Source organism: Alligator mississippiensis, chromosome 6 (assembly GCF_030867095.1).
Source record: "Alligator mississippiensis isolate rAllMis1 chromosome 6, rAllMis1, whole genome shotgun sequence".
In the NCBI taxonomy this organism is placed as follows: Eukaryota; Metazoa; Chordata; order Crocodylia; family Alligatoridae; genus Alligator; species Alligator mississippiensis.
The window spans coordinates 71428884-71442019 of record NC_081829.1 but is presented as its reverse complement, the minus strand read 5'-3'; the positions used below and the strand labels follow the sequence as shown (position 1 = coordinate 71442019).

General features: G+C 40.0%; 1 protein-coding gene across 7 annotated transcripts in view; it reads left to right on the top strand.

Moving 5' to 3' along the window:
- The window catches only part of BLNK (B cell linker), a 174302-nt gene that overhangs the window by 120954 nt on the left and 40212 nt on the right, over positions 1-13136 (top strand). For 4 of the 7 annotated variants that reach the window (XM_019484203.1, XM_019484202.1, XM_019484198.1 and 1 more), the window contains 5 exons: positions 3432-3488; positions 6401-6453; positions 7414-7454; positions 10066-10222; positions 12353-12403. In XM_019484203.1, coding sequence (XP_019339748.1) covers positions 3432-3488; positions 6401-6453; positions 7414-7454; positions 10066-10222; positions 12353-12403 — 359 coding nt within the window. The remainder of the gene's footprint in view (positions 1-3431; positions 3489-6400; positions 6454-7413; positions 7455-10065; positions 10223-12352; positions 12404-13136) is intronic. The other 3 variants (XM_019484200.1, XM_019484206.2, XM_019484199.1) reach the window with 2 other exon arrangements.

The window sequence follows — 13136 nt, the reverse complement described above, 5'->3', positions numbered from 1 at the left end:
GAAGAGGATTCAAGTGAGGAGTCACTGAGTTAGTTTGGGAGGCCATTTTTTACCCAATCTAACCTCCCAAACTTCTAAATGTAATGTTTATGCATCGGGTTTAACTATTTGCCAGGACTTTAAGACAATATAAATATATGTATTTTGTTTTAGTAGGATTTTTGTCATAGTGCACATACAAACTGTTCTAGCTATCCAGGCAGATCTCTGTATCTGCATAAAGCCCCTTTGATTTCAATAAGCATCAGCCCACAAAGAATATCTTGCAGTTTAAGATTCTTAGTCTTCATAAAGAACACTGTTTCAATAGCAGCTTCAGAGCAGTTAGTTTCAGTCACATTGCAGTGAGTCAGTGGCAAATCCATCTAAAATGAAAGTGTATAGCAAAAATGACAGAAGGATCTCAACATTATAATTTGCAAAGATAAACAATCATTGCCTAAAGGCAAAATCTGCTTTTAAATAGTACTCCTCTGATGGTGCATGTCCTCCCCCTCTTCAAAACAGGATGAAAGGAAAAACGTAAGGAGAATAATAATTTAAACAAAAAGTACTTACAAGCAGTCAAATACAAAATGGCCGCTAGTACAGCAGACGCTTGATGTTCCCAGATTTAAAGAAATAGCTACCAGAAGACCAGACTAGGAAGAATCCTATTAAAAGTTGAACCAAGCTGAATTTGAAAACAGTTAATGAAGTAGCTCTTTGAGAAGAGGATGAATTTCTATTTTGCTGTGTTTTAGCCAGACTCAAGTATTCAACAATCATGAATCTATAACCTCCAAAAATCATGGCACAGTGTAAAAATATGAGCTCTTATATTAGTACACACACATATATATAACATGGATATAAATCAGCCTGTTCTTATTTGCCTTCTCATGGTTGATCCTCTATAGCGTACCTGGGTCACATCAAGCTTTTCTCTGCAACCAAGAGGGCTAGAAAATTTCTCTTCTTTACAAAGAAAGCTAAAAGAGTCACATGTTAACATGAGTCCAGGACTTGAAGCTTAAAGAAAAACACCAAATATCATCATGAGAGTCGCAATAAAATCATGAAAGTTGGAAAAGCTGAAAATGGTACCTGTAGGAGTCTAAAGTTTTAAAGTTAAAGCCTGATGTATTTGATTTAATGTGAATTTTTTTCTTAGACAACTTTTTTCTGTCTCTAGACTTTTTTTGAGGACTATAGAGAAAGGATCAGTACCATACTCTTCACTTCTTAAAAGCTCCTGCTGCTTACTCCCCACCTGAGGTCACAATCTTCCTCTGAGCAACCAAAAATTCGGCCCTGATCCTAATGTTCATATTTCCCTTTAATCACATACATAGTTGTTTACTACAAGGAAGCCATAGTGCATGATGTATTAATTCAAGTATAGAGTAAGCAATGGATATAGGGGGTAGCTTAATAGACAAATAACAAAAAGCCATTTTCTAGGTCCATGTCTTTAAGAACAGAAAACAGGAAAGATGACAGAAATTATGGGTTTTATTCTGCAGAGTACCGAGTGCCATCAACTCTTGATTCAGTAAGGTGCAGTGAGCACACCACAAACTTTAAGCTCCAATGAGACAACTTCCATTCTCCGGGCAATATCCTGACTACACTGAAGTCAATGTTAGAACTTCCACTGACTATTCAGTGAAGTCAGGATTTCACCCTTAAGACTGGTACAGGCTAAAATACTTTATTGATACTGGATCTATGAGTTCAGGACATTCCGTACATTGCAGGACTGAGCCCTATAAAAACACATGCATCATTTTTTTGAATGTCCCTTGGAGGTATCAGTGAAATTTCGAAGTCAGTAAAATAAGTGAAATAAGGAAGCCTCCTGTAGCCAAAGTTTGTTAGCTCCTTGAAATCATATTTGTGCCACATGCTAAGATAACAGGAAGATCACATATGATCTTTTCCTTACACAAGCAAAGTACTTCAGATCATTCATGTTGCATGTTTCTGTACCACTTACTGTTCCTACAGTTCTTTAAAAATACTATATTTACTAGATGGAACTAGTCAGGAAACAAATTGAAGGACTTGAGAAAGTGGTAACCAGAAAGAAAAAACATAATTTGTGACTTACACCAAATCATGTATGTGGCAATGCTATGTGTTTAGGGTTTCCTTCTCTTGATACTTGATGCCCTATGTTGAAAATTAGCCATTTTCTTAACATCAAAAGTATTGTATTGTATAGCCATAAACATTACATTACCCCAGGCTTTTGTAAAGAAACTATATAAAACTGTATTAGAGACACTAATAATAACCATAGACAGTTTCATAAATATTTTAGAAAAATGTTGCATCACCAGATACTTCTCCTGCAGCTACCAGCCATTCTACTGTGTCATGAAATTCTAATCTGGGACCAATTTATCAACCAGTTTGACTGCATTTGTTCAGAGATCCAAAAGGGTTTGGACAGGTTCAAATGAATTCATTTTTTAATAATAGTTTTACTTATCTACTACACCAAGATTCATTGCAATAATAAATACAGTAAAATATGAGTCAATAAAGATACAAAAACCATAACATAATTTTTTTTTTTTAAATCACCCTCTAAGCAAAACTGGGTTAGGAGCAAGGGCATGTGCTACAGAAAAGGGACAACAGTAGTAAAATTAATGAACATCTTGGAAAAAAAAATATTTAGTACTAGGAGAGATAAAATGTGTCTAGAGACAACAGTGGGCCATACCCTTAGGGCCCTCACAACAAAAGTGGAGTCCTCTCTCCATTTCCAGCTCACTTAAAGGGATCCCTAAAATCAAGTGTAATTAGAACACAAATTGTGCTGTGACATGCGCCAGGGTCCAGTCTTGCAGTCATTAAAACACCTTGTCTGAAGTTCCAGCTACATCAGCTAGAGGTGCCGTTTAGCACAAGTCTCAAGTAAAACTCAAACTCAGACCTCTGGTTCCCTAGAGAGATGCCTCAACCACTCTTCCATTATACCCTATGCTATCTGGGCCTTTAGGCTAGAGAGTCAAAAATGGCCAGACAATACGTCAATCACATCACTACTATGGGTGCCATTAGCTACAAAACTGGCATGCCTTAAACACTCAAAACAGATCAACCACTAGGCTCAGGATGAGCTTTTGATCTTATGACTTTATCATAGTCCTACAAACCCTTTATACACATTTTAACTTCACTGATCTGAACAACAGCTTTAACTTCAATTCTGGCTCCAAGGAGATCAATGGCAAAGCTCCCATTGATTTCCAAGTTGCCAGGATTTTACAATGTTGGCACTTGCTCATAAATATTACTACAGCACAGTAACTTCTATGTGTTTGCATTTGTGTTTTAAAATAACCAGCAGCCTTTGAAAATAACTAATATAGATATGGCCATAAATGCTTTCAAACCTGTGATGCAAACATGACTTATTTTCTTCTATTGATATTTAGGTTCCAAACTGAACAAGTGGCCTTAATTTGCAAAACTGGGAAAAATACTTGGGATCGGTATGCTATTTCAGAACTACGCAAGGCATGATAGAGTGCTCAGACAGAGCTCTATTTTGTGCTTTGTACTCTTTTGTTATAACATATTTACATTTTCTGCCAGGGTCATAGCCAGGCTTTACAAGGCCCGGGAAAAAAAAGTATGGAAGCAAATTTTCCTATTTGATTATCCTACAAATACCCACAATGTGGCCTAGGTCAAATATCCCAGATTCTCAACCAAAGAGCTTCTTATTACTGGCTCTGTCTCCACTATTTTTGTTTGTTTCTATTGTCTCTGTGCACCACAGCACAAATCCACTGCAGAGCAAACTGCTGGATTTGGATCTACCTCCTCTTCTATGCCCAGATTTGGTATAAGTGTACTAGCTGTCTCCCCTGGCAGTGGCCCTCGCTTATTCTTTCTAACATGCCTGTGTTAACCTAGATGAGATGCAAATTGGTGTTAAGAATGCTTTTTAATGTACTACCTGCAAACTAAGTTACACTCACATTGGTATGAGTCAGTAAAGATTTGATAAAGAATAATCATCTACACTTTACCTGTAACATCACTAACAAGCAGAGCTGGGCAAACACTATGAAAAAAATGTTCCCTGGATATTTTCTTGAACTTGGTAGTAAATTCACTTCAACTCTGCATCATCCATTCATGTGCATTGACTTTTAAAAAATATTTAACTGGCTGAGTTCTAGTAATATGAATGGTGGCAGAAATTATTCTTGGAAACTGACTTGTAAAATGTGCATATCAGGATTTGGTCCAGAAGTGACTGCATAACTCTTCCAGGAATAAAAATAACACTTAGGCATATGACTTCTCTAAAAAATCAGAACTAAGAGACATGTCCAAGTCATGAATACTGAGTATTGAATTTTTGCAATAAGCTGTAAAAGAGCTTTTGAGGAAATCACAATTCCTGAGAAAGCTTCAAGACCTGGAGAAAGTTTTATGTGGACTTTATTCATTGTGAATATTTGCTCAGCTTTGCAAATTAATAGCATTCCAAGAAGCTTCTCTTTTGGGGTCTGATTGAAAGCCCATTGAAGTCAATGGAAGTCTTCAATGGGCATTGGATCAGGCTTTTGATGTAGTCCCATGGATGCTAAGGAAAATTGTTGGATTATATTAAAACTTCTTCTAGAGACAGTTTAATGTAAATTGTATTAATGCTTTATATTACTACAAAAAGCAAAATGTGACTTCTTCAGAAATATCGACTCAGGTGTGTAATGTCCCATATGCACCATTGGATATAACTTTAACTTAACAGAAATTCATCTCTCTCCTTACAAGGTGCTAACAGAATAATAAATATATCACTTCATGACATTCCTCAGGGAGGGCTCTATGATGGCTTGCAACTTAGCAAATAAGACTGAACCTTAATTTTAAAGCACAAGAAGAGAAAGCTACAAGGACTGTTTTAGTTTCTACAAATAATCTTTTCCCTCAATACTGCAAGTCCAAAGTTATTTCAATTATTCTCCTCAATGAAATATGCTCGATGTAAGATCCACTGGTTAGTATGTTTACTATCATGCCAAGTCTGCAGTTCCTCAGATGTACAAAGGCTGAGGAGTCAGTTCTGATTTACATTGGTGAGAGATCAGTAGCTCCATTACAGACAATGGAAATAAGATGCAAATTAAATCTCTGTGAACAGGAGCAGAATCTGGCCCTGGAAGAGTTCAGAAATACTTAAATCCCAGTCAGAGATCAGATTGAGTGGAAATCTAAAAGGGTAAATTAGCATAACAGTAAAGTACTCTCCAGTTCTGTCTTAGAAAAGTCTTTTGTGACTTCAAAAACATCACTTCTTCAAAAAGATATACCCCAATTTATCCAGATACCTATATCTTCTGTTCTTGCACTGAAATCCTATTGGAGTAGAGGAAATGGGAGGGAAGAGATGTTTAGAATCATAGAGAAGTTGGGCTGCAAGGGACCTCCAGAGGTCATCTAGTTCAAACCCCTATCAGAGGCAGGATCATCCCTATCCTAACCATCCTATATAAATCCATTGTCTAACACAGTCAACCCTGACACAACCAGAAGGCATAACACATTAACCTGCCACAAGTAAGGCAGGGGGACAACGATGGCCAATATCATGCTGCTGTGAGGGTTGCTAAATATGCCTGAGAGATCCAAGGAAGAGGGCCATGCACCCCACTACAGTGGAAAGCAAAAGCCCCCGATCTGTACCAATCTGATCATGGGAAACAATTCCTTCATGACCCCAAATATGGCAACCAGGCAGACCCTGAGCAGAGGGGGAAAGACCCTCTAGCCAGGAACCTCCAGGTTTAAGTCTCAGCAGGAGCATTGGCATACCCGAGCCAAAATCCTCATCCTTGGCTGCTGCCAACACACACTGCCTCCAAGGAAGTAGAACCACCCCCCTACCTACCCAACACGTATAGCAACAGGAGCGGGGGAAAAGAGTCCTTCCCAGCCCCATGCAGCAACCACCAACAGCATGATACATGGAAAATAAAGATAGCAGAGCACAGATAGAGCTGCCGAGTAGAGCTCTGCAAGGATGGAGACTGCCTAAGGATGTTGTGGAATCTGTTCTATTGCCTCACTTGTTCTAACAGTGAAGATATTTTTCCTGATATTCAATCTAAACCTACTTTGAAGTAACTTCAAGCCATTTTATTTCAAAGAAGTGTTCATAGCAAAAAAAACAAAAAACAAAAAACCAGAATATATTCTGTTTTTTTAGCTATTTCCAGCTTTTTAGAGCATTCACCTGCAGCTATTTGCTAAGCTTCTGTGATGATAAACTATATTTCTTCAGTGGCAGATAATTTTTGTCACCAGCTTTTTTTTGTGCATCTGGCTAATGCTTCCTCCCAGCAACTATTACTTATTGTATCATAAATGCAATAATTATTGTTTACAGGCTAACAAATAAACCACCACCACCAAGTGTTCCACAAAGGGATTATGCTTCAGGTAAGGATGGCTTAATGGAACTTTAAATTTGTGTATTTTTCCTAACAGTGCCTCAATGACATATTTGCTCATAATTTCTTCTAGACAAGGGAAGACTGAACCATTACCAATAACTCATATTGCAACTCTCTTATTAAATGTGAGAAGGCCAACTCATGGAGAACTTTCTCAGGGGCAGGATAAACAGTAATGAGTAGCTGATAGCAAATTCCCCTGCAAACTAACCCAGCTTTCACCTACTCCATGGAGGGAGAAGGGCCCATTTTTAGCCATTATCTGTCAGGGGAGCCTACCCTGTACACAGTGAAAACAAAGAGGAAAAAGAGGCTAAAATATTTCCTTTCCACCCAAACCAAACCAGATGATGATGCCAAACATTAGTTTCAAGTGCAAGTGAATCTTTAATTGCTTATCATACAAGTCAGTTTCCAGCTATTTTGTTTTCTACTTGTTAGGTGATAGAGATTGTTTTTTGCTCAGAGGCAATACAGTAAAATACAGGAGCAGAATGAAGCAGGTAGTGACTAAAAGTTGTCCATCTAATAACTGTTCAGTGATTGATGTTACCACTGTTAACCAGCATCCCCCTAGGAACTACAACAGGGGAATGAAGGTCTGAATTCTCAAAAGACCTGAACTAGCCATCTAGTTTAAAAGAACCAAAGATACTAGAAAGCTTCCACTGCTCCCCTCAGACCCAGGGATTGTATTGTTCAGTGCATCCATTTGGAATTATTTCACAAGCAATTTTAATTAATCTATAAAACAAATAAGAAACTAGATCTTAATTCAGATTACCAGTGCTAATCAAGCCAAAGTATGTGTTAACTTGTATGGGGTTTTAAGGGGTCTCTTTGTTTTTGTTACTAAAATGCAATCAGATTTTTCAGTCTGTCTTTAAAATGCATGTTTTTGTGATTACTATTCTGCTTCCTTAAATAACTCAAACGTTTTGTTTAGAACATGCAGATGAAGAAGAGGAACAATGGCCAGATGATTTTGTAAGTATATGCTCCTGGGATAACAGGCAGTTATTCTATCAACACATTCCCCAAGGGAGATAGTAATGAAACTTCAGTTCCAAATCATGCATCAGTAGCAGCTCTAGGGGAAGGCAAACCAGGTGACTGCCCAGGGCCCCACACCCCTGGGGGTCCAGATTTTTGGTGGGTGAAGTTTTTGCAAGGGAGTGGCTCATCACAATTAAACCTCTAAGGAGTCCCAAATTACTCTGGCCTCTCCTTTTGCAGGCACATATGGAATTCACTTATTTATCAGTATTGTAAAATGTGTGATAACCAAGTGATTTATTTTTATTGTCTCATATTTAGATAACAGTTGAATCCACAGGACATGCCTGCATATAGTTGGTAGCATGTCCCAGCCAGGACAGGCCCTGTCAACCTGCTCCTGCATGCATGCATGCTCTGAAGCCAGAAATATACTGATGAGGCTGCTCCACAGTCCCCAAAGACAGGTCTCAAGAGTGGACACAGAAGGGGCCTTGGAACACCTACATGGAATATTTTAGGGTTTAGAGCATGCAGGTGGGCAGGATTTGTTTGGGAATAGCCCAGCTGAGACATGCTGTTGATACAGTGTAGACATGCCCAAAATGTGTTAGCCATTTTACAAACTCAGTTTGGAAACATAGGGTGAAATCCTGTCTCTAGTGAAAACAACAGCAAGCTTTCCATTGATTTCAGTTAGTCCATGATTTCTGCTATACACAATGTCCCCAGAAAGCATGTAGTCTATATACATTTTCTCTCCTTTCAGATTTAAATGTGAAGATTTTAATATTTCCTTGAATTAGACCGTGTAAAGAAACCCAGGTCTGAACACACCTAGATTTGAGTACAGTTGAGATGCAAACTAGTAGCTCCTTACAATCTCTATGCCTTCTATAACCAAGCAGCCCAGATTTTCTATATTTAAGAAACTTAGAGTGTTAAGAGTATTTATTAACTCTTAGGAAATTCACTAATTCCCAGGTGTCACCTGATGAATGACTCAACTAGGACTTTTATGGGCATGTCAGGTAAGGGAGGTAGAAGGGTTTTAGACACTTCTAGATACTGTCTAATCAGTAAAGGTGGGCAGGAACAGGATTTTCTCTTTCACAGTGTCGGGGCTGAGGGGCTGTGGCCAGCAGCCTGGGCACGTGGGCCAGGGAAAAGGTTGGCACGGCGAACTAGAATTAGGCACTGACGTATAGAGGTTGATTAAAGATTATTTTACTTACACCATAGGTGGTCGCGGTGCAGGCAGGAAAACTTTCTTGAGTTGCAGTTACAAAAAAAAACACACACGTGGAGTTTGCTAGGCTCCACCGAAGACACACGAGCGGAGTTTGCTAGGCTCCGCTAAACAAACATGAACAGAGCTCATGCTAGGCTCCGTGGGCCGTCCGAAATGAGAGTCCGAAAGGTGACTCTCCACGAAAGCATGCAGGGAAGGGTACGTCGAGGGATTGTGTGGCGACGGGGAGGCTAGAGGTTGATCAGGCCCCTGTATCCTCTTTTAAGGCACACGCGGAGTTTGTTAGGCTCCACAGCGCGCTTAGAGTTCTCCACAAGATGGATGTGAAGTCCTCCTCCTCCAACTTGGGCGGAAACTGCTCAAGCCTCTTATACAGCTAGCAAGCCAATCGCTAGCCGCCACGTGGGAATAATTTAGAAACAGCCAATAGTGGGGTACGAATTTACATACAGGTGGCGGGAACTCCTTTGCACCGGGGTTTTCTCTATGCAACTGAGAATTGCACCATGCAAAGAAAGCTCCTTGTGGCGGGAAATAATTCTGCAGTGCCGAAGCGCGCACACAATCATACCCTTTGGGTCATGACACACAGTAAATTCCATATTGTCAAAAAAAAATCCTGTTTTCAAAATGGTATGAAAAAATGGAATATTCCACAAAGAACCCCATTTCAAGTCAATCAAAAACATCAGTTCAACACAACTAAAAATATTCCAGTTTTGACGTTTAGTCTTCTTCTTCATTTCAAAAAATCAATTCAAAACAAAATACAATTGTTTATTTTAGAATGAAAACTGATATTATTAAAATGTTATATTTCTTTTTTTAAAACATTATTTTACTAAATCATCTTGGCTTTAAATTGAAAAGCAGTGCTTTTTTCTGACCAGCTCTACTTTTCAGAACATTAGACAAAAGCAAGTCATGACCCATCCCTCCTCCTAGAACATGCCTTGCTTTACAACCTATTTCGAGAGAATGAGGGTCACTGGAAGTGGACCAGGCTGTTTGTTGGCTTATTGATGTGAGGGGTGCATTCTCACTTTAGAAGAAAGACTGGAGATGTTGGAAAGTAGTAGGAAATAGGGAGTGAGATGTGTGTGGTACTCCAGCTGAGATGAGGAGGCAGTGAGGAGTACTCAGAAACTTTTTCCCCCCTAAGGGTTAATTCCTTCATCATCAATCTGTGACTAAATAAAGTAATATTCATCACCCTAATAATGTTCATAACTCTTAAGTGTTTTTGTAGTTCATGAAATAATGCAGCGATTGGGGTGTTTGAGTGCTACTGCTAAGAATGAAGCTACAAGTATCTTACAAAGTGAGAAACATGAAATTGTCTCTTTCTAGGACAGCGATTATGAAAATCCAGATGACCACTCTGATTCAGAGATGTATGTGGTTCCAAGTGAAGAGAATGGTGATGACAGCTATGAGCCACCTCCAACTGAGCAAGAAAAAAAGAAAATCCCTTCAGCATTCCCAATTTCTAGGGGAGAATATGCAGGTATCTATGGAACTGTTGATAACATGAGTCAGTGGCTCAGCTTTCAATACTAGCAGCATAAATATTAACGTATTGGAAAAAAGAAAAGAATTTAAAATAGTGTCTACATGGTAGGTAGTTAGTTCATCCTCCTCTCTGGGAAAAGATGAACCTGAATAAGGAAGATTGTCAGAGTCCAGAGCTTCTGGGATATAATGGACTTGTTGGAGGGTGAGAGACCATGATATTGATGGTCTCATCTAAAGAATGTTTATATTTTGTACAAAGCCCAATGACTTGTACAAAATACGTTGGCGCTTAGAAAAACATAACATGAAGTTGTAACCAAGGATTGGAATGTTGCTAAGAAATTGCATTGAATGCCTTGCATGTAATCCAAGGTGCTTTAATAGGAGGACGGCTTTTTCCATTGTTGACTGAAGGTTATTCAAAAAAGAATGAAGTTTAAAGGAGCCCTTTATTCAAGTATACTTGTTTGTTAATCCAGGAAGAGCAAAGCAAGGATCATAACAGACACAAAAATCAATCTCAGATTGCCCTTAAAAATTAGGAGCAGAGAGTAGGAACCCTAAGAAACAGTATAAGCAAAAGATTACTCCACTTAATCACTACAATTAACAGACCCTCCTCTTCCTTCCACAGTAATGTTTTTTCAACCAAATACTAGACAAAGGACGTTTTGTTATTAACTTCAGTTGGACCGAGATTTTGCCCATAGGAAAAAGATTGATCAACAATATCCCACCCTTTCTTTCTTTATTACTTGCATTTTATTAGGTTCTGATACTGAATATACAAAATATTACTTACATAAGTTCTGAAACATATAATTAATGAATCACTTGCACATTCTGCAAATAATGTGGGGACAGTTTAACCAGTAATTAAATGTGGTTTAACCAGTAATTAAATGAGGATGTGGTGGATGAGGCTTTCTTCAAACAGCTAGTGGAAGTTTCCTGATCACAGGCCCTGGTTCTCATGGGGGACTTCAATCACCCTGACATCCGCTGGGAGGGTAATACATGAAGTTTTTTGAGAGTGAGGACAACTTCCTGGTACAAGTGTTGGAAAGGCCAACTGGGAGCCATGCTTTTCTTGATCTGCTGTTCACAAACAGGGAAGAATTAGTGAGGAATTATGGATGGCAACTTGGGCAGTAGTGACCACGAGATGATTGAGTTCAGGATCCTGAGGAAAGGAAGGAAGGAGAGAAGCAGAGTGCAGACCCTGGACTTCAGAAAAGCAGACTGACTCACTCAGGGAACTCATGGGCAGGATCCCCGGGAGGCCAGTTTGAGGGGGCAAGGAGTCCAGAACAGCTGGCTGTATTTTAAAGAAACCTTATTAACAATGCAGGAACAAACCATCCCGATGTGCAGGAAGACTAGCAAGTATGGCAAAAGACCAGCTTGGTTAGCAGGGAACATTTCAGTGAGTTAAAACACAAAAAGGATGCTTATAAGAAGTGAAAACTTGGACAAACAACTAGGGAGGAGCATAAGAGTATTGCTTGGGCATGCAGAAATGAAATCAGGGGCCATGTCCCCACATGCAGGCTTCATGCAGTTTGTGGTGCCACAAACCAAACATGTGGAATGTTAAAATGTGCCCCACACTGCAAATTTGTAGCACAAGGGCAAAATTTGCTACCAGAATTTTCCAGTAGGGAGGAAAAAAAAAACATGCCAGGAAAAAAAGCGGTGTGGCGCACGCTACAATAGCATGCACTGGAACAAACAGAGGTTTGGTCCTCCAGGGAAATGCTATGGCACCTGGCCAGAGCATCTCCGCTCCTCCATTCGTGCCCCAGCACTCTGGGAGCCAGGAGGTGCTGGGCAAGTGCAGTTTGCCCAACGTGGGACATGGTGTCCCACAACAAAGTATATGTGGCAGGACATAGGCTCATGCCCTTGCACATGTGGATGCAGCCAGGAAGGCCAAAGCACAATTGGTTGCAGCTAGCAAGGGATGTGAAGGATAACAAGAAAGTTTTCTACAAGTATGTCAGCTACAAGAGGAGGATCGGGGGTAGCATGGGTCCTTTACTAAATGTGGGAGGCAACCAAATGACAGAGGATGTAGAAAAGGCTGAAGTACTCAATAACTTTTTCACCTCGGTCTTCACAGGGAAGGTCAGCTCCCAAACTACTGCAATTGCCGGCACAGTTTGGGAAGGAGGTGAGTAGCCAACAGTGTCAAAAGAATGGGTTAGGGACTATTTAGACAAGTTGGACACGTACAAATCCATCAGGCCGGCTGGGATGCTAGGGACTTGGCTGATGTGATTGCAGAGTTGCTAGCCGTGAACTTTGAAAACTCATGGCAATCAGGAAAGTGTAGTGGATGATTGGAAGAGGGCAAATATAGTACCCATCTTTAAGAAAGGGAAGGAGGAGAATCCAGGGAGCTACAGACCAGTTAACCTCACCTCAGTCCCCAGAAAAATTATGGAGCAAGTCCTCAAGGAATCCATTTCTAGCCACTTAGAGGAGAAGAAGGTGATTAGGAACAGTCAGCATTGATTCACCAGGGGCAAGTCATGCCTGACCAACCTGACTGCTTTCTATGATGAGATGATTGGCTCTGTGGATGTGGAGAGATCAGTGGATATAATATAGATCCATAGATGTTAGGAATAGAAGAGTCCTCAGGTCATCAAATCCACCCCCCTGCCCTGGGCTAGAAAATGCGCTGGGGTCAGATGACCCCATCTAGGTGCTTGTCCAGTCTCCTCTTGAAGACCCCCAAGGTAGGGAAGAGAGCACCACCTCCCTTGGAAGCCCATTCCAGATTCTGGAAACCCTTACTGTGAAGTACTTTCTAATGTCCAACCTAAACCTGCTCATCCATTTGTGGCCATTGTTCCTAGTATATACCTTGACTTTAGCAAGGCTTTTGATACCATCTCCAA